This window comes from Chiloscyllium plagiosum, chromosome 31 (genome assembly GCF_004010195.1).
Source record: "Chiloscyllium plagiosum isolate BGI_BamShark_2017 chromosome 31, ASM401019v2, whole genome shotgun sequence".
Classification (NCBI taxonomy): domain Eukaryota; kingdom Metazoa; phylum Chordata; class Chondrichthyes; order Orectolobiformes; family Hemiscylliidae; genus Chiloscyllium; species Chiloscyllium plagiosum.
In genome coordinates, this window is record NC_057740.1 from 14,203,023 (window position 1) to 14,228,353 (window position 25,331).

Here is a 25,331-nt window from a genome sequence, read left to right on the forward strand (position 1 = left end):
TGGACTGTTCTACGTAGCCAACAAAGAGACAGGCATTGCTGGGGCCCATACGTGTGCCCATGGCTACCCCTTTGGTCTGGAGGAAGTGGGAGGATTCAAAGGAGAAATTGTTAAGGGTGAGGACCAGTTCGGCCAAACGAATGAGAGTGTCGGTGGAAGGGTACTGTTGGGAACGTCTGGAGAGGAAAAAATGGAGGGCTTGGAGGCCCTAGTCATGGCGGATGGAGGTATAGAGGGATTGGATATCCATGGTGAAGATGAGGCGTTGGGGGCCGGGGAAACGGAAGTCTTGGAGGAGGTGGAGGGCGTGGGTGGTGTCTCGAACGTATGTGGGGAGTTCCTGGACTAGAGGGGATAGGACAGTGTCGACGTAGGTAGAGATGAGTTCAGTGGGGCAGGAGCATGCTGAGACACTGTCCCCTTGACTTGTCTGGACTTGTTCGATCTGCCTAGCTCCTTTTCCACCTATCCACTCCACCCTCTCCTCCCCCACTGACCTATTGTACTCTATGCTACTCCCTCCCCATCCCCACCCTCCTCTAGCTTATCTCTCCACGCTTCAGGCTCTCTGCCTTTATTCCTGATGAAGGGCTTTTGCCCGAAACGTCGATTTTGCCTGTCCTCGGATTTTGCCTGTCCTCGGATGCTGCCTGAACTGCTGTGCTCTTCCAGCACCACTGATCCAGAATCTGGTTTCCAGCATCTGCAGTCATTGTTTTTACCCTGGCACTTTGAGGCAGCAGTACTAACCACTGTGCCACCCACCAATGATCTTGATGTTGAGTGGAGATTTACAGGTGGTTCATACTGCAGAGTCTTCAATGTCTGACTAATCACAAAACTTAACTTTAACCTATGGTGGGCCTTTATGGCAGATCAGAGTCAAGCCAGATACTTTCTAATAAAATCATTCAGAGATGCTATTACACACTTTTGGAGCAAGTGGGACTTGAACCCAGGTCTCCTTGTCCAGAGGTAGGGACACTACCACTGTATCACAAGATGCCACAGAGTCAGGTGAATGTTGACTTAATAATTGATTCTAGCTGTTGTTATGAGGAATTTTTTTTTAATAAATAGATGATCTGGTTATCAGCATATTGCTGTATTTGGGAACTTGCAGTGTGGAAATTGCCTGCTTGCTTTTCCGATAACATATTTCTGAATTATCTTGGTCAGAGATGTTATTTACACACCTCTGGAATAAATGTGACTTGAACTCAAATTTCCTGGCTCAGAGATAGAGACATTACTCACCTACCCCCCACCCTCCGATTTTTAAAAAATCAACCTAATGGAGATGCTAATGACATATGGCTGGGACAGGAGAAAGTGAGGTCTGCAGATGCTGGAGATCAGAGCTGGAAATGTGTTGCTGGAAAAGCGCAGCAGGTCAGGCAGCATCCAGGGAACAGGAGAATCGACGTTTCGGGCACAAGCCCTTCTTCAGGAATGAGCTCATTCCTGAAGAAGGGCTTGTGCCCGAAACGTCGATTCTCCTGTTCCCTGGAAGCTGCCTGACCTGCTGCGCTTTTCCAGCAACACATTTCCAGCTATGGCTGGGACAGGTTGGACTTGAAGCCAGATTCAGAGGTAAGAACTCTATCACTGCGCCACAACAGTGCAATGATTCTAATCAACCTGCGCTGGCATGTTAAAACACAACCCAGGTGCAGGTGGAACTTGATCTGAGATGTCGTGGCTCAGAGGTAGGGACCCCACAACTGCGTCACAGAAGCCCAAAGATTCAGGCGATTGCTGACTTAATTTTTTTTTGTACTTCACTCATAGCACATGTGTGTAGCTGGCTGACCAGCATTTACTGACCCCTGCCTAATTGCCCTTGAGCTGCCTTCTTGAAACACTGTAGTCTTGAACCTTCTGTGGACTGACCCACAATGCCATTAAGGGAGGGAACTCCAGGATTTTCACCCAGTAACAGTCAAGGAACTACAAAATATTTTCAAGTCAAGGATGCTGAGTGCCTTGGAGGGGAACTTGCAGGTGGTGTACCCTCATATCTGCTGCCCTTTTCCTTCCAGATGGAAGATGCCATGGGTTTGGAAGGTTCTGTGTGAGGATCTTTGGTGAACTTCTACAGTGTATCTTCTAGATAGTACACACTGCTGCTACTCAACATAGGCGGTGGAAGGTGTGGATGCTTATGAATGTAGAGTCGATCAAGCAGAACTGAATGGTTTCAAGCTTCTTGAGTGTTGTTGCAGCTGCATTCGTCCAGACAAGTGGGGAGTATTCGATCATACTCCTGACTTGGGCCATCCCTGGAGGGGTGGGGGAGGGAGAATAGCTCGGAATGCGATAGGTAAGATGAGCGTTGTGGGGTGATGGTGATAGGCTGGAGCAGATAGGTGGGAAGGAAGATGGACGGGTAGGACAGTTCAAGAAGGCGGTGCCAGTTTTAGTGTTGGCAGGTGCTGCCATCAAGGGTGCCCTCTCTCGCCACTACTATTTACATTGGTGATCCAGCCACAGGTGGAAGCCATTCAGAAAGATCCCAATATAACTGCCCCAGAGGTAGGGTCAGGCAGGAATAGAATTATCCTCTATGCAGATGATGTCCTTCTCTTTTTAACTGATTCAATGACATCGTGCCCTGCTTAATACAACTGATTAATCTATTTGGTTTGTTTTCAGGGTATAAAATTAATTTCATGAAATCAGAGGCCACGCCTGTGTGGGGTCTTACTAGTATATCCACCTTTGGGAATGCAACCTGTTTCCCCTTCCACTGGTCACAGGGAGGTTTTCTGTATTTAGTCATTTTTATTACCCCGGTTTTTGATCAATTATATAGAGCCAATTACGATCAGCTACTAGAGAAAATCAGGCAGGATCTTCGGCGTTGGGAAGATCTTCCGAAATCTTGGTTGGGCAGGATAGCTCTGGTTAAGATAAATGTTCTTCCTTGCTTGTTATATCCCATGAGAATGCTCCCTTTGTTGCTGCCAAAGCAAATACTGTGCAGGTTTTACAGCTGAAAATGTGTTGTTGGAAAAGCGCAGCAGGTCAGGCAGCATCCAAGAAGCAGGAGAATCAACGTTTCGGGCATGAGCCCTTCTTCATGCCCGAAACGTCGATTCTCCTGCTCCTTGGATGCTGCCTGACCTGCTGCGCTTTTCCAGCAACACATTTTCAGCTCTGATCTCCAGCATCTGCAGTCCTCACTTTCACCTAGAAGGCTTTACAGCTGTTTTGGATCTTTTATTTTTTAAAATTTTTTTTTCACTCATGTTGCGTGCGTGCAGGTGTGAGACACAGTGAAAGATAACAGGTGTACAAATCTTTATTCAAATTTCTACCACTAGGAAGAAAGGAAACACCAGGGTGGCCAGTCACAAGCAGTGCCCTTCTCAGAGGGCATTGCTGCGTGATCAAACAGTGAAGGGGAAGGCAGGGATTAAATCACAATAGAGTTGGAGGGGGAAATAATACACTCCACCAACTGCGGTGCCCACCTTTCCCTGAAAATCTCAAAGGTGTTAGCGGACCCCACGTGCTCCTTCTCCAGGGTCACCTGGGCTCTGACATAACCATGGAAGAGGGGCAGGCAGTTGGCCATAATGACCCCCTCCACAGCCCACTGCCTGGACCTGTTTATGGCCAGTTTGGCCAGGCCCAGGGCTTGAATCTTTTATTTGGCATCATAGATGGTCTCTTATTAAGCTGGATAAATTGCAGCTTCCGCAGGAGAGGGAGGGTCTAGATTTTTTGGATTTTAGGAAGTACCAATTGAGTTCCTTGTTATCCTATGTGACTGAATGGGCCTGTCACGATCCACAATCAATTTGGCTCAACATTGAGGCCTCCCAGACAAAATGCCCCCTCATTAATTTGTTGTTTATGGACAAGATGAGAACTGTTATGGATCACTGGTAAAAACCAATTGTCCTAAACACAGTTAAAGCATGGAGAATGATGCAGCAGAGCAATTTACAAAAAACTTCCCCTTTCACTCCCAAAGCAGGAATGTCTGGATTCCCACCGGGTTCGATGGACTCTGGCTTTAAGCTCTGTGAGTCCAGAGGAATCTCCTGTTTGGGAGATCTATTTGAAGAAGAGATCATGATGTCCTTGAACAGCTGAGTCAGAAGTTCGAGCTTCGTAGGAAGGATCTCTTTTGTTATTTCCAGGTTAGACACTTCATACAAAAAAACACTACATTGATGGTTAATCCCTACAAATTGGACATGGAGAGGACAGTGCTCCAGTCTATGGGTGCCCTCTCGATTAGCACACTCTATCAATTGTTAGGTAGCAATGTTGCGAAGGACATTGAACAGTTATATAAAACCTAGACTTGAACTGAAGGTGGAAATCTCCTCTGATATGTGGAAGGATATCTGGAAAAATGTTAGGAAGATCTCGATTTGTAATAGGACCCAGGCTGTTCAACTCAAGGTACTCCATCGGGCTCACCTGGCACCAGAACAGCTTGCGAAATTCAAGACAGGAGTGTCCCCAATGTGCCCCAAGTGCAAAATGGAGGCTGGTACTCATACTCACTGCTCGTGTTCATGCCACAAGATCCATAGGTATTGGGATGACATAGCGAGTGCATTTGGTAAAGGTTTTGGGAACTGACGTTCACTTGGATCCGATATCCCTCCTTTTGGGTCTACTAAATCTCCCCTCCCTGGATGTACATGGGAAGAAATTGTTTAATATTCATTCTTTCTGCGCATGGAAGAACAACATTCTAATGAGATGGGTGTCAGAGAATCCCCCAGGACCCTCGAGTTGGCGTAGGATAGTCATGGAACACATCCCCCTGGACTTCCTTACGAATACGGTGCCCAAGAAAACAAAATTGTTTTACAAACCATGGCGGCCCTTTTTGAATTATATTGATGTAGATATATTGGCTATATTATCCAAAGCCTTTGTTTAGCCGTGAGGACTGTGTCTGTCAGATTGGGTGCCCCAGGAAGGATCCCTAACAAATACAGGTCTACTTGCTATTGCACCCAGTGGTGGGCACCTGTAATGAGATTGCGCTGAGTGCAGTAATTTAATTGAATATCATTTAAGTTACCTTGTTATAACTTGGTTTAATTTTATTTCATCTGTGTGTTTTTTGTTCTTTCTCCTTGGTTATTTATTGAACTTTTAGTTTTTATAGGGTTTTTTGTGTTTCTGTAGTCTGGAGTAATAGTTTGTTTCCTATTATTATAAAGTTGTCATACTATTTTGTATTGGATTAGTAAAAAACCCAAAATATTTTTTCAATAAAAAAATGCAGTGCCAAGTTGTAGGGTTGGATCTGGGATAAGGTGCGGGGAAGGGAGATAAGGAAACTGGTAAAATGGACATTGATCTCGTGTGGTTGTTGGGTCTCAAAGTGGAAGGTGAGGTGTTCTTCCTTCAGGCATCGGGTGGCTAGAATTTGGCAGTGGAGGCGACCCAGGACTTGCGTGTCCTTGAAGTGGGAGGGGGAGTTGAAGTGTTCAGCCACAGGGTGATAGGGTTCTTTGGTGTGCGTCCCAGAGATGCTCTCTGAAATTTGTAGTGGTAGGGGAATGGGTCTGGGTGGGATACTCTTCGGAAGGTTTGTGTCGACTTGTTGGACCAAATGGCCTGTTTCAATACTGTAGGGATTCTATGATAACCCAAACTGGACATTGTTGAGCAAGTTATTTCCCAACAGTCAACAATGATTAGATTCTTAACTGTTTTCAATTCCACATATATTGTTGAATTTATTTGCCATGGTGGGCTTCAAAAATGCCACCCTGACCTGGTCTGGTCTAAATGTGACTCCAAGCCCCCAGCAATGCAGTTGACTCTTAATGCAGTCTGAACGAGTCAGTTCAAGCAGCAATTAGGAATGGCCAATGAAATCTGACTCAGCCAGCCAAGCCCTCATTCCATGAACAAGAAAAGACTAAGTCAGATTCTTGTGGTAGTTGTAGTATCTATATGTCTAAGCCAGGGGCCAGGTCAAGTCCCACCTGCTACAGAGGTCTGAAATGACATCCCTGAACAGGGTGATTAGAAAATATCTAAAATAAAGCTAACCTCTCTGAGGGTCAATGCCCAAAGACCCTGCACTCTTCTCAGGGTTAAAATCCAGAGTTTGTACCCTTTTGAGGGTCAAGGCCAAAAGAAACTGTACCTCAGATCATCAGAACCTGTCAGCACAAGGGTTCATGCCCTATGAGAGTCAGGGCTATTGGGATTGGAAATAAGAAAATAAGAGAAAAAATATTTTTGTAAATTGCTATTTTTATTCTGCATCATTTATCAGTAAATGGAAAATGTGAAGCACATTTTTCCCAAGTGTCACTGTCTGAATCACATCACCCATGTTCAAGGAACACAGACACAATTCCTTTGGAACACAGACAATTCCTTCACAATACACTCCTGTGTGTTTGATTGTTGGTTTCAGTGCAAGTAGCTTAAAAATGTGTTGCTGGAAAAGCGCAGGTCAGGCAGCATCAAAGGAACAGGAGAATCGATGTTTCGGGCATAAGTCCGTCCAGCAACACATTTTTAAGCTCTGATCCCCAGCATCTGCAGTGCTCACTTTCTTCAGTGTAAGTAGCACAGGATGTCCGTGATTTGAATTCTCTCCTTCAGACTGCAATCCTCATTGTCGAGAAATGGATCTCCGAGTCCAATATCCTTAAGATTTTTCTAGAATGCCTTTCCTTTGTGAACTTTGTTGTGTTGCCACATGTGCTGTTTTCTAATCAGTTTCCAGTATTCCCAAGATTCCGGGTCTAGTTCATCCAAACTCTTTGGTGGACCAAGGTGCAACCTAAACAACCTACAAAACATTCATTTATTAAATAAATCCATTTATTGTCTGTGCAAGGCAATCACAATAAACCAATGCCAGCTCAGGGGCTCCCCCTGATGGGGTAAAGAGGAGATTCATTGCAGCAAGGAGCTGAAGAAGTCAGCAAGACTAAAATTAAATACACACTGAATTAGATGATGTCAGAAAAAACAACTTCTCAGCGGAGAGAAGATATTTTTTCAAAAATCTAGATTGTTTATCTGCCCCTGATCAGGGTCATGGTCCCTATAATCTGGCAAAGGTTCCCTGAATGTTCTCAGGGTGCTGGAAATTCCATAACTGTTGCCAATCCCAAGATGTAAGCAAACTGAGTGACATTGTGGATCCCTACACAGGACTCGAGAGGCAACCAAAGAAGGTAGGGGTTGTGTAAGGGACCACATTTCTTTGAGTGAATGACATCAGTCAATCCATTGAATCTTTTTCGTTCCCTTGATAATTAGCAGGTTTTAAGATTAACTTGATTGACTGAATTCAGGACCCAGATTCAAGTCCCATCTGCTCCAGAAGTGTATTTTTAATCAACCTTTCAGAGATGGTAAATGCAATACCCTAGCAGTTCTCTCACCAACCTCCTGTAAAATTCAAATTAATTGTGTAAGATCATAAATAGAAGTATGCTATTCAGTCCATTACATGGCATTTGATGACTGATCTAAGTGTGGGTTTAATGCCATTATTTTGTCTGTCCCCATGCAGTTCCCCTAGTGAACTGGAGCCCACAAAAGCCAGGTTACTCTTCAAATAACATAATCACTAAGCTACCATATCTGTTGAAACACAAATATCAATAGATATTACAGAAAATATCAATATCACATTCTTACAAATTATATTCACATTCATGTTTCTTGGCACTGTGAGGGATATTTAACACTGACAGAAACTGACAAACTAATCAGGGTCAACTTGATATATTATAAAGGCACCTACAAGAATTTTTAGTTATGAAGAGAGGTGGATTAGACTGGGGTTATTTGCTTTGGAGTAGAGGAGACTGAGGGGAAACCTGGTTTTGATATTTAAAATTAAATAAGGCATAGATTGGGGTAGACAGGAAGAAACATTTCCCCTTGGTGGAGGGGGACACAAAAGTAAGGGAAGGGGCAGGATGTTTCGAATTCATTTTATCGTACTCACAGGAGTATGATAACTTAATGGCACCATCTTAGGTACAAAGGTACCTAGCTACAGAATCTAAGGTACAAAACAGAAAAATAAAGAAAACAAAGGTTAAAAAGATAAACATTCTAACTCTTCTAACCAAAAGAGAGAAAAACAAAGAAGCCCTGTTAACAGTTCAACATCACAGTCCATAATTATCTGTGAGAGGGGACGTGAGGAAAATAGTTTTCACTTAGAGGGTGGTAGGAATCTGAAATTCTCTGGGTATAAGTATTTTAGAGGCAGAGACCCTCTTAACATTTAATAAGTATTTGGATGTGCACTTGCGATTGCAAAGTGCACAAAGCTATGGGCCAAGCGCTGGAAAACAGGATTAGAATAATTAGATGGTTGGTTTTCAGCAGAACAGACTCGATGGGCCAGAAGGCCTTCGTCTGCTGTATAGATCTTGATGATTCCAGGGGGGCAGAATCTGAATTAGGCCAATTAAAAATTGGGAAAAACTTTTCCACATAAAGGGTTAATAGAGTCTGGAAATCACTGCATTAAATCAGCCATTTAACTGAAGAGCTTAAAGACGAAAGATACACAAACAATAACAAAAGAAGCACGAGCAGGAACTGGTCAGTTGGTATTTTCAGTCCGCTCTGACATTCAACACAATAATGGCTAACCTTCTACCTCAATTCTGCCTGCCACACTGTCCCCATTATTGTCCTTAGTATCTAAAAACCCATCAGCCTCTGTCTTGAATCTACTCAAAAATTGAGTATTTCTGGAAATGAGAATTCCAAAGGGTCACAAATCATTTACTGATGTCTCATTTCAGTTCTACTCTGGAGATAATGGCCTTATGAATCCCTAATTGGGGAAACATTTTCTTAGTACTGACCCTGTCAATCCTCTGAGATATTACGTTTCCATTAGAAGAACTCTCAAATATATTCTTCCATAACTGTACACATCACACCAGTGGCCTCATCAACATCTTATATAAGTGCTGGCCACATCCATATCCCATAAATTAATTTTAAAAATATGGACTTTAACCCAAACCTTCCAACTCAGAGACAGAGATACTATCACTGCATCATAAAACCCTAAACTTCGAAAAGGTGCTGCAGAGCTGCTTCTTTCATGGAAGTGAATAACTCCCGGGACCATTTCAGACTATTTAAGATTTAAGACCATCCAATGTGGAACCACAAAAGCAGGATTGGACGAGGATTGCAGATTTCCTTCCCAAGAGGACATTAGTGAGCCAAAAACGTTTTACTACAATTCGATCGTCACAGCTACTGATGCGAGCATTTTAACTGAACTTAAATTGCATGACTGCTACAAAAGAGGATTTCAACTCGTGTCTTTGGATTGTTAGTTCAGACCTCAGGGTGATGAGTCCCTAAGATAACCAATATGTTGTATTTCTCACTTTGTTGAACATATTCAAGTATACATATGGAGAAAGAACAGGGACTGGATTAACAAAATGAAGTTATCATGACTAATAACAATGAATATCCCCTACAGACAATTATTGGACAAGAGGACAATAACCCCAAAACCATGACTATGGGCTATTACTACAGTTAGGTACCCATACGTCCACTCGATCAAGGGCAAAAGGAAGTAAAGGAAGCACAACAAGTATCCAGGTAAGTGACAAAACTCACCACTCAGGGTATTCTGCGTCTGGCCGCAGTTCTGGATCTTTGCCTTGTTTATAAATATTGACTCCCACAGCATGCGTGGTCAAAATTTCAGGATCCTTACAAACCTCTGGACCTTGCAGAACTTCTTTAACTCCCATCTTTCCTTTCCCCTTGACAGCTGCAATGATACAAAGGAAATATCAAGACAGGACTTAGCATCTTCAGGACCTTCTGAAGTATGAATGAAGTTAATGCACTAAGCTAGTCATTTGTTATGAAGTGGGGAGACATGGATAACATCATTACACGTGGGGACACAACCCACCACTGTCTGAGCTATCACTTTAGCTTATAAACCCTTAAGTTATCTCAAGCATGTGACTTAATAGTAGTTCTGGGATTTACATATTAAATGAACCAAAACTTGCAACCCATTCTAAAAGATGAAAGACTTAACAGCAATCTAGATTTGTTCAATATATCGTTTCAGTTGCATGACACTAATTTTTTTGCTATAAACTGTGTCTTATGATCCTGCTCCACAGCAACGTGATGAAGGAGCAGCGCTCCAAAAGCTAGTGCTTCCAAATAAACCTGTTGGACTATAACCTGGTGTTGTGTGATTTTTAAATTTAAATTTATTATGAAAGTTGTGCATTCAAGTTGGATGGGGATTGCTTTCACCAATACATGAATGACCCAGACGGGAAAAAGGCAGAGAGAGAAATCGGTGGGCCTGCTTGGTGTCGGGTGTCTAATGATTCTGTGCAGTCTTGGGACTGCTCAGAATGTGGGGACATGGAGAAGTTAGGCTTTGAGGCTTCATGAGGTGCTCCTGCCATGTGTTTTTAGTTGGCTGGGTGGCGGGGGAGTGGGGGAAGGTCTGTGGGCTACGTAGCCCATTGTGCTGGAAGGGGTGGGCACTCTGTACCCAAATAATACCCAGTCTGCAGAAAGTATGATGCTTGCTCCAACACTGTGCACCCTGGGGCAAGGCGTGAAGATGGATAACAGCAACACTGCCCAGCCCTATGGGACTGAGAGAGAACCCGGCACCGACCACCCGGGGGGGGGTTGCAGGAGCATTCACGCTGTCTGAGGCCTGCTCTAGACGCTATGGAGTGTTAGCTGACCCCGGCTGACTGCTGGCGGGCGGGGGGGGTCCGGGGCCCGCTTACATTGCCCGGTCCGGGGTCGGTAACCTGCAGCCTCGCCTCAGGACAGGCCGATATTCAGGCCCTGCAGGCTCACAGCCGGGATCTACAGCCTTACCACAGCTTCAACAGAGGACTGCGCCTCCTCTACTCACCCGCCTTCTTGGCATATCCACGAGCCACGACCGGACACGCTCGGACCGACTGCAACGCGAGCCTCACCGAGCAACACCGCCCTAACCCAGCACAGGTGGCCATTACTCTCCACCACCTCCCCGTCAATCACTCACCGTCCCGCCCCCTCTCCGTCAATCACTCACTGCCCCACCCCTTCCCCGTCAATCGCTCCTACCCCGCCCCCTCCCCGTCAATCACTCACCGTCCCGCCCCCTCTCCGTCAATCACTCACTGCCCCCACCCAGTTCCCATCACTCACTTAAACTTCACCAACACATTCCACCCTGACCTTAAATTCACTTGGAACATCTCTGACACCTCCCTCTCCTTCCTGGAACTCTTCATCTCCACTAATGACGATCGACTTGACACTGACATTTTTTACAAACCCACTGACTCCCACAGCTACCTTCTGCCTTACACCTTCTGCCACTCTACCTCGTGCAAAAATGTTATTCCTGTATTCGCAATTCCTCCGCCTCCGCTCCCAGGAGGACCAGTACCACCACAGAACACACGAGATGGCCTCCTTCTTTCAAGACCACAATTTCCCTTCCCAGGTGGTTGAAGATACCCTCCAATGCATCTTGTCCACATCCTGCACCTCTGCTCTCAAACCCCACCCCACCAACCATAATTGAGCCCCCACTCCTCACGTGCCACCCTACCAACCTTCGCATAAACCACATCATCTGCTGACATTCCTGTCACCTCCAAACGGACCCTACCACCAGAGATATAGTTCCCTTTCCACCCCTTTCCGTAAAGAACATTCCCTGACTACCTGGTCAGGTCCACACCCCCCAACAAACCACCCTCCCCTGCCAACGCAGGAATTGCAAAACCTGCACCCACACCTCCTCCCTCACCTCTATCCAAGGCCCCAAAGGAGTCTTCCACATCCATCAAAGTTCCACCTGCACATCCACCAATGTCCTTTATTATATCCGTTGCTCCCAATGCCATCTCCTCTGTAGAGCGTTTTAGGGAACATCTCCAGGACACGCACCAATCAACTCCACTGGCCTGTAGCCCAACATTTCAACTTTCCCTCCCACACTGTCGAGGACATGCAGGTCCTGGGCCTCCTCCACCGCCGCTCCCTTACCACCTGACGCCTGGAGGAAGAACGCCTCATCTTCCACCTCAGAACACTTCAACCCAGGGCAGCAATGTGGACTTCACCAGTTTCCTCATTTCCTCAGTCCCTTTACGTAAGAACTGATCCTCATCCTTAACAACTTTTCCTTTGAATTCTCCCTCTTCCTTCAAACCAGAGGGGTGGCGATAGCTCGGACCTATGCAGGTACCTATGACTGCATCTTTGTAGGATATGTGGAACAGTCCCTCTTCCGCAGCTACACCGGCACCATTCTCCACCACATTGATGACTGTATCTGCATTGCCTCGTACTCAGAGGAGGAGCTCAAACAGTTCATCAACTTCACCCACACCTTCCACCCAGACTTCAAATTCACCTGGACCATCTCTGACACCTGTCCCCTTCTTGGACCTCTCCATTTCTATCACTTGCAACCAGCAACTGACTTAGCACCAACATCTATTACAAACCCACTGACTCTCACAGCTACGTCGACTACATCTCTACCCACCCCCATCTACAAAAATGCAATCCCATATTCCCAATTCCTCGATCTCCACTGTACCTGCTCCCAGGATGAGCAATTCCACTGCAGAACATCCCAGATGTCCTCCTACTTCAAGGACCATAATTTTCCTCCTCAGTGATCAACAATGCCCTCAACCGCACCTCTTCCATCTCCCACACCTCGGACCTCAAAGCCCTCCATACAATCACAAGAACAGAATCCCCTGGTCCTCACATTCCAGTCTACTGATCTCCAAATCCAGTGCATCATCCTCTACCATTTTCACCCCCATGCAGACTGACCCCACCACCGCTATTTCCTTCCCTCCCCTATCTGCTTTCTGTAGGGACTGTTCCCTCTGCGACGCCTTCATTAGGTCCACACTCCACAATAACATCTCCTCCACACCTGGCCCTCTCCCTGCAGATGCAGGAAGTGCAACAACTGCCCTCACACCTCACCCTCACCTCCATCCAAGGCCCCAAAGAATCATTCTAAGTCCAGCAGAGATTCACGTGCATATCCTCTAATCTGATTTACTGCACCCATTGCTCCCAATGTGGTCACCTCTATTTTAGAGAGACAGTGTGAAATTTTGGGGACCGGTTCAAGTAACATCTATGCTCTGTACTCTCCAATCAACTCCACATCCTGGTTGCCAGCCATTTCAACTTCCCCTCCTACACCCCCAACATGTCTATCCTGGGCCTCCCACACTGTCAAAATAAGGCCACACACAAACTGGAGGAACAATACCTCATCTTCCACGTTGGAAGTTTACAACCTTATGACCTCAATATAAAATTCACCAGCTTCCAAATCTCTCTACCCCACACCTGATCCCAGGGTCAGTCCTCCCTCTCCACCCTGACCCTTTGAACTGACCTAACCTGTCCATCTTCCTTCCCAAGTATCTGCTGCACGCTTCCCACTGAGCAATGTCATTCATCTCCTACCCATATCCACCTATCACCACCGCACCAACCTTCCCCAGCCCCACACCCCTCCTTCTATTTATTTCTCAGCCCCCTTGTCAGTCCTGCCCGAAATATCGACTCTACTGCTCTTCTGATGCTGCTTGACCTGCTGTGCTTCTTGCAGCTCCACATTTTATCGACTCTACCCCAGTCCACCTCCCCAGGCCTTCACCTGTCAATCATTCCTTGCCTCGCCCTGTGTCATAAAGCTACACACTCCACTGATGTCAGCAGCCCTCTTGCCACTTTGCTATTAGCAGGTGATCATAGAATAGAATCCCTAGTGTGGAAACACACCATTTGGCTGAACAAGTCCGCATCGACCCACCGAAGAGCATCCAACCCAAACTCACTTTATCCATGTAACCCTGTATTTTCCATGGCTAATCAACCTAACCTACACATCCCAGGACAACTTAGCATAGCTATTCCACCTAACCTGTACATCTTTTGGACTGTAGGAGGAAGTCAGAGCACTTGGAAGAAACCCACGCAGATGCAGAGAAAATATGCAAAATCCAAATAGACAGTCAGCAGAGGTTGGAATTGAACCTGGGTCCCTAGTGCTGAGGCAGTAGTGCTAACCACAGAGGTGACATTGCAGTGCCTCCTAGAGACAGTTTCTATACATTGCAGCATTGATTAGGACAGCCACCTTAGGTCAAGAGTATAAACAGTTTGGAGAGCACAAGGGCTGCTTCCCTAACTTACTCATTCCTTTGTCTGCTTAACTTTCTTTCTCTAGGCACCATCTCCATCTATTTGCTAGCTTTCCCCCATCCACCATAAAATACCACCTTCCCTAGATCCTGTCACATCTGAAGAACAGTCACTGGCTTAAAATCGTAACTCTACTTCCTCTCCACAGATGCTGCTGAGCTTCTCCAGCAATTTGTTTTTGCTTGAGACTATTCCATTTTTCATGGCTGTAAAAGAGGCTCTTGTGGGAGTCAGAAATTCTAACTAAAAGTCTTACTCACCTTCCCTAAAGGTGTTATAATCTTTAAAAGATCATTGACGTTCACTGTGACTATTAAAGTGCGACTTATGATAATGTTGGGAGAGTGAATTTGGGGAATAAAGGAAAGTATGCTGTTCCTTGTGCTCTGAACTGTTTTAACATCCAGGAACTGATCCCTATTCTTCTACAGAAGCTAATTATTCAGTTAGTATCTGGTAAATGAAGATAAAATCTATTCCTAAGGTTTATATTACAGCAACTAGCGAGTTTGGAGAAGATTTGTAGCTCAGGTTGAGATTCTGGATGTAAGTTTGCTCACTGAGCTGGAAAGTTCAGTTTCAGATGCTTTATCACCATATTAGGTAACATCATCAGTGAACCTCCAGTGAAGCACTGATGGTATGGTCTGCTTTTGGTGTGTTTAGGTTTCCTTCAGTTGATGTCATTTCCTGTTTTTTTTCCCCTCAGAGGGTGATAGATGGGGTCAAAGTCAATGTTTGTTGGTAGAGTTCTGGTCAGAATGCCATGCTTCTAGCAATTCTTGTGTGTCTCTGTGTTTGGTTTGTCCTAGAATGGATGTGTTGACCCAGTTAAAGTAGTGCCCTTGTATGTAAGGATATTAGTGATAGTGGGTCATGTCTTTTTGTGGCTAGTTTTCTGCCTGTTTGTCAAATATAGTGTCTGTTACAGTTCTTGCGAGGTATTTTGTAAATGACGTTCGTTTTGTTTGTTGTTTGTATAGGATCTTTGATGTTCATTAGCTGCTGTTTTAGTTTGGTTGGTTTGTTGGCTACCATGGTGCCAAGACATCAGAGTAGTTTGGCAATCATTTCCAAGATGTCTTTGATTTAGGGGAGAGTGACTAGGGTTTCTGGGCACGTTTTGTTTGCTTGTTTGGGTTTGTTGCTGAGAAAGCGACATTCTGAGGATACCTGAACACAAATAGAAAGCAGGTCATAACACAAGTACTTCACCAGAGGCACACTGATGTTATCTAGTATGTTGATGAAAAATCTGAAAATGAACCTTCCAGCTCAGCAAGCAAACTTACATTGAGGACAGTAACTAGTGGTAAAGTTAATAAATATGTAAACTCATTTTATTCAGTTACATATTTATGAAGGTAATAGAAACATTAAGGGCGGATCTGGCTGATGTGGCACAGCTGCAGTATTCGAGAGTTCCTAGATGACAGTTTGGTGCAAGGCAAAATGTTAACAGTAAATCAGAGTCATAGAAAAGTATTTTAACATCGAGCAGTTTGGACTCACTTTATGAGCTCAAGGCTTCAGTGTGACAACAGGTAGAGAGAGTTATTTGGATACTTTATATCAGGAGACAGCCACGCCTCATGATTGGGTCATCTGGTTTAATAGGTTTTCAGGGACAAGACAGTGTGACTGAAATAGTTAAGAGTCTCCAAAGGGCAAGAGTCCCAGCCTTTGTAATTGTCCAAATGATTTGAGCTTCTTTCTGTGTGGATGAGCGGGGGCTATATGGTAAAGGAGCTAACTAACTATGGCACTGTGGTACAGGAAGCTATTTAAGTGGGGGAAGGGAAAAAGAAGAAATAGAAGGAAAAAAGCAGGTGTGGGGAAGTAGGTCTGGGAACATGGGATCAATCCCACCGTTACAATTGGTGTAATTTGAATAAAAAATCTCAAATAAGTACATGTAACCAATGTCATTAAGCAAAAGATTTGACTCACCAATGTCCTTTAGGGGAGAAAATCTGCCATCCTTACCTGGTCTGGCTGACATATTACTCCAGACCCATAGCAATGCCCACCAAGCAATTAGGAATGGGCAAAAATGAAACATTGGGAAAACAAAGATAGCCGGGAAGAGTATAGTCAGAGGGATTGACACTTTTTTCTTGCAGCAAAGTGCTTGAATCCAGATGGCTACATTACCTACCCAGTGAGAGGGTTGAAGACATCTGCTCAGGGCTGGACAGGAACTTGAGGTGGAAGAGGATCCAATCATTGTAGTCCATATAAGTACTGACATAGGCAGAACAAAAGGTCATTTTGAATAATTACTGATGGAAGAGGCTCCACCTCAATTATACGGAGGTCAGTGATTTCGTCAGCTGCATAAGTAGGTAAGTAGAGTGGATTTTGAACTAAATCATGGGGATAAGGGATCAAATTTGGAAAGATGTCAGAGTAGAACCAAGGACAATGAGAAAGGTATTAAAATAGGAAATGATAAAAAGACAGCAACATTAAGGGATAGAGCAGAAATCTACAAGTACACAAACAGTAAAATTAAGTTACACAAAGAATAAACTACTCCTATTAATGAATAAAAATATGAAATTACTAAAAAAGATAATAGAATTAAATATTCTGATGCAGGTAGCATCCAAAACAAAACAGATGATCTGAGAGCATAAATGGAATACAGAGGCATGGCTGCAGGATGACATAGCTTAAGACCTAAATCTTGAAGGGTACAGGGCACCTGGGAAGGTCATGAAAAGGTGGAAGGGTGGCTCTGTTAATGATCGGTGCAAGTGCAATAGAGTGGGGGCAATGATCTAATTTTAGGAAACCAGCACATGAAAAATAAAACATAGTGCAGATGCTGAAGATCTGAAACAAACAACAAATTCCGAGAAACTCAGGTCTGACAATATTTGAGGAGAGAAAGTAGTTAACATTTCAAGTTCAGTGACCCATAGATATTGCAGACCAGTTGAGTTTCTCCAGAAATTTTTGTTGTTTGTTTCAGCACATGTAATAGTTTGGAGAGATATACTAAATGATTGATGCAAGAAGTCATTTGCATAGAGTGGTGTACAGACCTAATGACTAATTACACAATAAGTGAAGGATAAAGGTAGGAATAATGAGAACTCAATGGGAAGATGCAGTGATAATTATGAGAGATTTTAATCTACATAGTGACTGGAAGAGTCAGATGGGCAAAGTTGGCCTAGATGAAGCTTTCATGGAATTTTGTTTTGAATAGGTTCTTAGAACAGCATTTTCTGAAATCAACCCAGAAAGCAGGCGACAGTAGTCTTGGTATTGTGCAACAAGATACGATTAATTAATGATGTCATAGTAAAGACACCTTTAGGTAGCAGTGACATAATATAACTGAATATTACATTTATTTTGAGGGAGAGAGGAGTGGATCAGAGATTTTTTTTACTTATTCAATAAAAGTATTATAAGAGCATAAAAGCAGAGCTAAGATGTACTGGCAAATGAAGATAAATGATAGGTCAATAGAAATATAGTGGCAATCATTTAAAGTTAAATTTCAGACTACACCAAATAAATACATTCAAATGAATAAGAAAAATTCAACAGTACAGACCCTCGATCCATAGTTAACTAGAAAGGTTAACAGCTCATATCACACCTAACAATAAAGCAAATAATTGTGTAGAAATAAGTGGCAGGTCACAATGTTTAAAAAAGCAAAGACAGACCACAAAAGAAGAGGTTAAAAAAAGAGAAAAAGCAATGCATAAATATAAAAAGATAGTATCAGTTTGCATTTTTAAAAAGATGGTTAACAAAGTGAATGTCAGTCCTTTAAAAAGTGAGTCTGCAACATAATTAATGGCAAGTAAGGAGTTGATAGACACACTGAAAAGGTATTTTGCATTGGTCTGCACCTTACAGAATACAAATAAACATTCCAGAAGCAGTTATAATCAAGAAATCAAAGGTGGAGGGGGACTCAGGTACATTACAATCACCAGAGAAGTCATAGGAAGTAAATGTTTGGACCTGCAGGCTGACCAGTACCTGGATCCTGATGGACTTCATCTTACTGTCTTAAATGCAGTGCTAAATGAGAGAATTGAAGCTTTGGTTTTAATTTTTCAAAACAGCTTTCATTTGGGGCATTTCCAATTAGGTTGTAAAGTAGCAAATGAAACTCCTTTATTCAAATAGTGAAAGAGACAGAAAACAGGGTACTACAAATTAGTTTACCATCTGTCATAGGGAAAATTTTAAATAAACAATGGGCAACAGCTGGTTAGCACTGCTCCTTCACAGCGCCAGGGACCTGGGTTCGATTCCTTGGGTGACTGTGTGGAGTTTGCACATTCTCCCCATCTCTCTGGTTTCATCCCACAATCCAAAGATGTGCAGGTTAGGTGAATTCACCATACTAAATTGCCCATAGTGTTTGGGGATGTATAGGTTAGGTGCATTAGTCAGGGGAATGGGTCTGGGTGGGATACTCGTCAGAGGGTCAGTGTGGACTTGTTGGGCTGAATAGCCTGTTTCCACACTGTTGGGATTCTATGAAGTCACTTAGATAAGTTCAAGGTAATCAGAGTCAACATAGTTCTGTGGATAAAGATTAATGTACTGTGCTTGGATTTGTAGAAAGTAGTTGATAAAGTTCCACTTTGCATAAAATAAAAGCTCCTTCTAGAAGGCAGCATATTGGCATAGTCAGATGTTTGGTTAGAGACAAAAAACTGCAGATACTGGAATCCAAGGTAGACAAGCAGTAGGTTGGAAGAACACAGTGGCTCAGTGGTTATCACTGCTGCCTCAAAGCACCAGGGGCCCCAGGTTCAATTCTGGCCTCAGGCGACTGTGTGTGTGGAATTTGCACATTCTTCCAGTGTCAGTGTGGGTTTCTTCTGGTGCTCTGTTTTCCTCCCACAATCCAAAGATGTACAAGTCAGGTGAATTGGCTATGTTAAATTGCCCATAGTATTAGGTGTATTAGTCAGAGGAAAATGGGTCTGGGTGGGTTACTCTTCGGAGGGTCGGTGTGGACTTGTTGGGCCGAAGGGCCTGTTTTCACACTGTAGGGAATCTAATCTAAAAAAATACACAGCAAGCCAGGCAGCATCAGGAGGTGAAGTCAACGTTTTGGGTGTTACGTCATAGACAGAAGTTTGGCTGGCTAGGAAGGGTTTGGAGAGATATGGGCGGGGTGCTAGCAGGTGGGACTAGATTGGGTTGGGATATCTGGTCAGCATGGACGAGTTAGACCCAAGGGTCTGTGTCCGTGCTGTACATCTCTATGACTATGACTATGACTAACAGGATTTGGAGAGTAGGCACAAATAGGTTTTTCCTGGTTGGAAAGATTAAATGCATGATGCGCCACAGGAATCAGTACTGCGACTGCAACTGCAAGGACAGAAGGTATGTTTGCCAAACTGATGGCACAGATACCGAAGGTGATTGGACAAAGATCTGGCAAATGGAGCAGAAAAGGCCGAGTGAAATTATCCATCTTGACAAGAAACAAAAAAAAAGTATTATTCAAATTTTGAGAGATTGTAGAGCTAAGGTGGAGAAAGATTGGGGTTCTGGGCATCCTCATCTATATACAGATGGAGCAAGTAATTAGGCAAGGTAATTGAGTGACACCATTTATTTTAAAGGAAACTGAATACTGTAGGAAACTGTAGGAAGGTTATGCTTCAGTTCTGTAGAACACTAGTGAGACCACATCTTGAGTACTATACACGGTAGTCATCAAACATTTAATGGAAGATGTAAATATTGGAAGCAGTTCAGAGAACATTTATTAGACTAATATCTGGAATAGGTGTGTTTTCTTGAGAGGTAAGGTTGCACAAGTTAGGAGTCTGTTTTTTGCCCAATCTTATATCATTAAGAACTTCCTGTTAATCACTATTAGGCTAAGTGAACAGGTTTATTTCAGAATATTTAACTGATAATATTGAATTCAAATTTCAGTTAAAACAAATTTTAAAACAGAACAGCAGACATTCAACAATGTAGTGTTTTATTGCAACATTGACATTTCATAAGAAAAAAAACAGCAAGAACAAAGAGCTATCAAATAAGTTCCATCCACTTCACCAACCTAATTGTTTAAATTAGGGTTAAAAATATGCATAAGGAACACAAAGGCTCCATTTTAATACAGTTCATATCAGGTATTCATTCATTTGCGAATATAAATGACCTGTAGTTTAAAAAAAATGCTTTGAGCTTTCGGAACAGACTTCAGCTGAAATCAGGAGTACAGAGCAATTCTGAGTGTTGATAAAGACAGACAGAAAAAGAACACTCCTGTGCAGCAACATGATGGCTTAAACACACTACCTGAAAATTCCTTAATTGAAAGTAAGACTATTGTTAGGTCATTGTGTGAATCCACTTCACACGGCTTATCACTTATAACGGGGAATATGATTCAACCCATTGCATACTACATGCCAGCTGCCAGGCACTAATACACTATTAATATCAAATAGTCTTTGATTTAGAAATACATCAAAGTGGGGGAAATATTTCCATGTATTTTTATGTACAATCATTAACAAATATATACAAAAACTGCATATGTACAGAAAAGAAATTATTGAGCCACTGGCCTGTGATTTAATAAACAATACTATCAGAAACAAAAGGACAATAACACATCGTAGATACTTTATTAATCAGGAATTTTTTGTTCTCAAATAAACATTATGCTATTCATTTAGAATTGCATCCCTGAAAATTTAAAACCATATTCCATAATTTTAATTTATAAATGCTATATTTTTGCTGCATTGCTCTGACAATGAATAAATCAGAGGCAATGACATTTCTTCGTAGTAACCTTATCCTTCCCACTGAAGTAAAACATTGGTACCATGTTTCAGTGTGGCAATACAAGTAGGAGCTCTTCCACTTCACTCTGTATAAAGTGTGAATGCATAAAATCATTGTGGATAAGGTGCAAACCTGTTAATAAGTCGGCCTATGTGCCTGGTAATGCACATGGACATCATCTGCTATTGTAAAGCTACAGCATCTCCAAATACACACAATTTTCACAGATAATTCAAATTTAATTTGTTGAAACATTTAAGAGTGTCAGAAACACTGGAATGTATTAATGATATCTGATTTGCAATATTTAACAAAAATAATTAAAAGGTCCATTAAAGCATTTCAAGTATGGAGTTTCACCGCAAAGCTCACTCTTTTCACCACCTCTTATAAGTGCTTCTTAATGTGGGAAACAGTTCCACGGTAGTTTTCTGGTAGTTCAGTGTGGAAGCTCCATATACTCAAGTTAGAACACTTCCAAGTTATTTGACCATTCACAGCAAAATGCTGAGCTTAGACGCTACCTTCACCAAATATCCATGCTATCCAGAAGCCAATTAGTACAGATAAGGGATTTGGATAATATTCAACGTTCACCTCCCTAGTCCAGGAGCACAACATCAATTTTCATGCCCTTGTGCCAGAGATCTGGGTTTGAAGTTAAGACCACCTGGTTCATAATGTTTAATAGTGCACTGCTTTTGCCATTTGAGCCACTGCTGAGAATCTCATTGCACATTTCAGACTTGATGTTAAACACAGTAGATATTCAGAAGGAAAATTCATGTAGAAATGCAGAACAATAAACGCTTATAAAATACTAATTTTGCTGCAAAAAGACATTCAGTCCGGATTTGCAAAATGAGTTCAGATATCACAGTTTATCTGGGTCAGGAACATAAAAAATAGTTGGGGGATCTTTAGGCTAATAGAATTAAGGATAATTTTCCAAGGAAGCAGACCAAAATAAACAATATAAATGAGATTAGGATTATTGCCTTTCGAAAGAGATTGAGGGTTGTGATGGGAAGGTGGGGGATAATTTGTCAGCTAGCGTTCAAACTAATTAATGATCACATGGTTTTAATACCTTGTATATTAAAATTTACACCAAATAAGGTAACATTTGAGATTGGTCATTAAATTATAGGGGATACTTCAGACAAAATTCTACATACTGTACTTTTTTTTGTATTCTACAGGAGTAGAATCATTTTTCTGGAAGATGTTTCACCCTGAAATCAAGCAGCTTCAAGACCTCCTGTAAGAAGTGCCTCAAATGGAGGCTGCTACTTTAAAATCATGTTCTCTGTTGAGTGTTAAACTATTTTCTGAAACTATTAACATTGCCATTACACAAGATAAAACTCAAAGGTTAGGTACTCTGAGGAACGGGATAGGGCAAAGCTAAATTAACTGTGGGAATGGATGAGTAGAAAGTTTTTAAACCAGTTTTAACTTGACCATTATCCTAAATTTTTAAGTTGATGGCTTTGCTTTTTTGATTCTGCTCTTCTTAAAGTATTCTTTTGAAAAATGGGATTTTGATTGTCCTGAATCACACAACATTCAGAACAATTTCTGAAAAATTCCTAAAACAATTTCTCCCAACCATCCATTATTCAATATAGTAACATTCTGAAGATCAATAAAAGTAAATGAAACTTGACTTAATCACTATTTAAAGGGCATTTTGTTGTTCATTAGTTATATCCAGCCAATATTTTAAACTAGGAACTGTCAAATACCTGATAAGCATTAAATAAGATGCAAACAATTTGACAGTGAATGAAGTAGTTTTGCCACTGGGTTTATTTATTGTATTGGTGGAATTATGCCACAGGAAATATTCAACTTAAGTATAATATATTTCAATGCTCTTAGTCCAATCCCTCAAACTGTTCCTCCAGACCTGTAACCACTAAAGCTTCACCCGAGTTCAGTAGTACACACATGTTTATATTCCTGAGATGCAAACAAGTTTGGGAGGACAGAATCCGATAGTATTGGTGGCTTCTCTTCGCCTTTCAAGCAAGCAACCAAAAAAAACACTTCACCAAAAGCCCAGTGACATTGTGATGTGCTGATAGTTGAGTAGATAAACAATGAAGTGAGTAAGCCAGAATGATAAGCAATTTTACTGGTACTTATCGATGTGGAAACAATTAGCAGCGTTAAACCTGTCTCTCTAATTATTTCTGCAAACAAACTGTGCAGAAAAAGATAGAGAAGTGGGTTTGTTTTGAAGTCAATCTAAGACCTGTGGGCTCAAACAAATCAGTACTTATGATAATAAGTAAAGGCTAAAGTTTAATGAATACCTTCAGCGTATGGCTAACTTGAATCAGCTTGGTTATAGCTATTAAACCATACAATATTAGCTATTGTGCTGTATTAATGCCACCATCTCCTAGTATGCTGACACTGTGAAAACACTTGCAACACCAAAGTGCAATTTGAGGTGGGCAATGGCAGGTGTACAAACACGTTTGAAGTTCGTGGCAGGAACAAACTGCAAACAGATAAAACAGATTTGGAAGTAGAAGAAATACCTTTGATTATCTATATAAACATTACTGGAGTGCAATCAAGACAGATTTTTTAGCAATTTGAGAATACAAGATTCCACTTTCATCAAAGCATCCAGTCCAAGAAGTAAAAGTTAATAAAAAATACACAGATGCCTGCAATTCTAAACTGCAACTTTAAAAAAACTAAACACTACCCATGTAATACTTCTTAAGTTTGCTATTTACTCAAACTATGTACTTGCAGAAACATATCTTAGAAAGATTAAAAAAAAATTCTTCATGCATTATTCAACAAAAACAACAGACATTTGAGTTTCAGCAATGTAAATAAAACAATGATATACACATTGAGTGCAATGCTAAATATAAACATCCAAAGAGAGAAATCCATTGTCTATGCTTTAAAATTGTGCAAACAACATGTGTTAAAACTAAACAGGAGAAAAAATGGGCGACTGAAAAAAATTAAGTTTTTCATATTCCTGAATATTTCACTTGTCACCATTCTCTCAAGTACAGAACTGTCATTCTTAAAAATCACACCCTTTGTTACTTATAACCTCTTGCAGACAATCACTAAATCCACATGTTTATAGTCACTTGTCTGCTGAATGGGTGGTTTGCTTTGCAGGGTGATGCCAACAGTGTGGGTTCAATTGCTGTGTTGACTGAGGTTACCATAAAGGATTCTCCTTCTGAACCTGTCCCCTTGCCTGAGGTGTGGTGACTGTCATGTTAAACCACCATCAGCTGTCTTGCTCTAATGGGAGAGCAGTGCTCTGGCAACTTTACCTTTTACAGGTACAGCACTTGTATGATGTGCTGAAAACAATTAGTCTTAAATAGCTCCTGAGCAATCAAACACTTCAAAAAGATCCACTAAGCAGAAGTCACAATGGCTCCTCAACACTTAAAACATGAAAAACTAGATGCTATTTTAGGTAGAGCATCTTGATTAGAACCAATGAATGATTTTAAATGAAAATTTTCAAATGTCTTTTCTTCTTAACTGATGATTAACACTGCATTTCAGACCTTTTAAATTTTTGACCATTTGTGCTTTTGTTTTTAAAATGAAAATTCCAAAAGAACAGATAGCAAGGTTAGATCTCATACAATACAGGGAGAACTAGCCATTTGGATACAGAACTGGCTCAAAGGTAGAAGACAGAGGGTGGTGGTGGAGAGTAATTTTTCAGACTGGAGGCCTGTGACCAGTGGAGTGCCACAAGGATCGGTGTTGGGTCCCCTACTTTTTGTCATTTATATAAATGATTTGGATGTGAGCATAAGAGGTACAGTTAGTAAGTTTGCAGATGATACCAAAATTGGAGGTGTAGTGGGAAGTGAAGAGGGTTACCTCAGATTACAACAGGTTCTTGATCAGATGGGCCAATGGGCTGAGAAGTGGCAGATGGAGTTTAATTCAGATAAATATGAGGTGTTGCATTTTGGGAAAGCAAATCTTAGCAGGACTTAGTACAGGGGTACAGGAGTTGGGAGGTCATGTTGCAACTGTACAGGACATTGGTTAGGCCACTGTTGGAAAGATGTTGTGAAACTTGAAAGGGTTCAGAAAAGATTTAAGGATGTTGCCTGAGTAGCTATAGGGAGAAGCTGAACAGGCTGGGGCTGTTTTCCCTGGAGCATTGGAGGCTGAGGGATAACGTAATGGAGGTTTACAAAATTATGAGGGGCAAAGTCTTTTCCCTGGAGTTGGGGAGTCCAGACCTAGAGGGCATAGGTTCAGGGTGGGAG

The 25,331-nt window shown here is 42.1% G+C and overlaps 1 protein-coding gene across 1 annotated transcript; it reads right to left on the reverse strand.

Moving 5' to 3' along the window:
* Positions 1-6,225: 6,225 nt before the first annotated feature.
* On the reverse strand, positions 6,226-11,049 carry mrpl54 (mitochondrial ribosomal protein L54). The gene is made up of 3 exons (XM_043721006.1): positions 10,910-11,049; positions 9,622-9,778; positions 6,226-6,790 (listed from the first exon to the last, which is right to left on the reverse strand). The coding sequence occupies exons 1-3, from the start codon at positions 11,010-11,012 to the stop codon at positions 6,658-6,660; spliced, it is 393 nt and encodes a 130-aa protein (XP_043576941.1). The 5' UTR covers positions 11,013-11,049; the 3' UTR covers positions 6,226-6,657.
* Between the last annotated feature and the right edge of the window lie 14,282 nt (positions 11,050-25,331).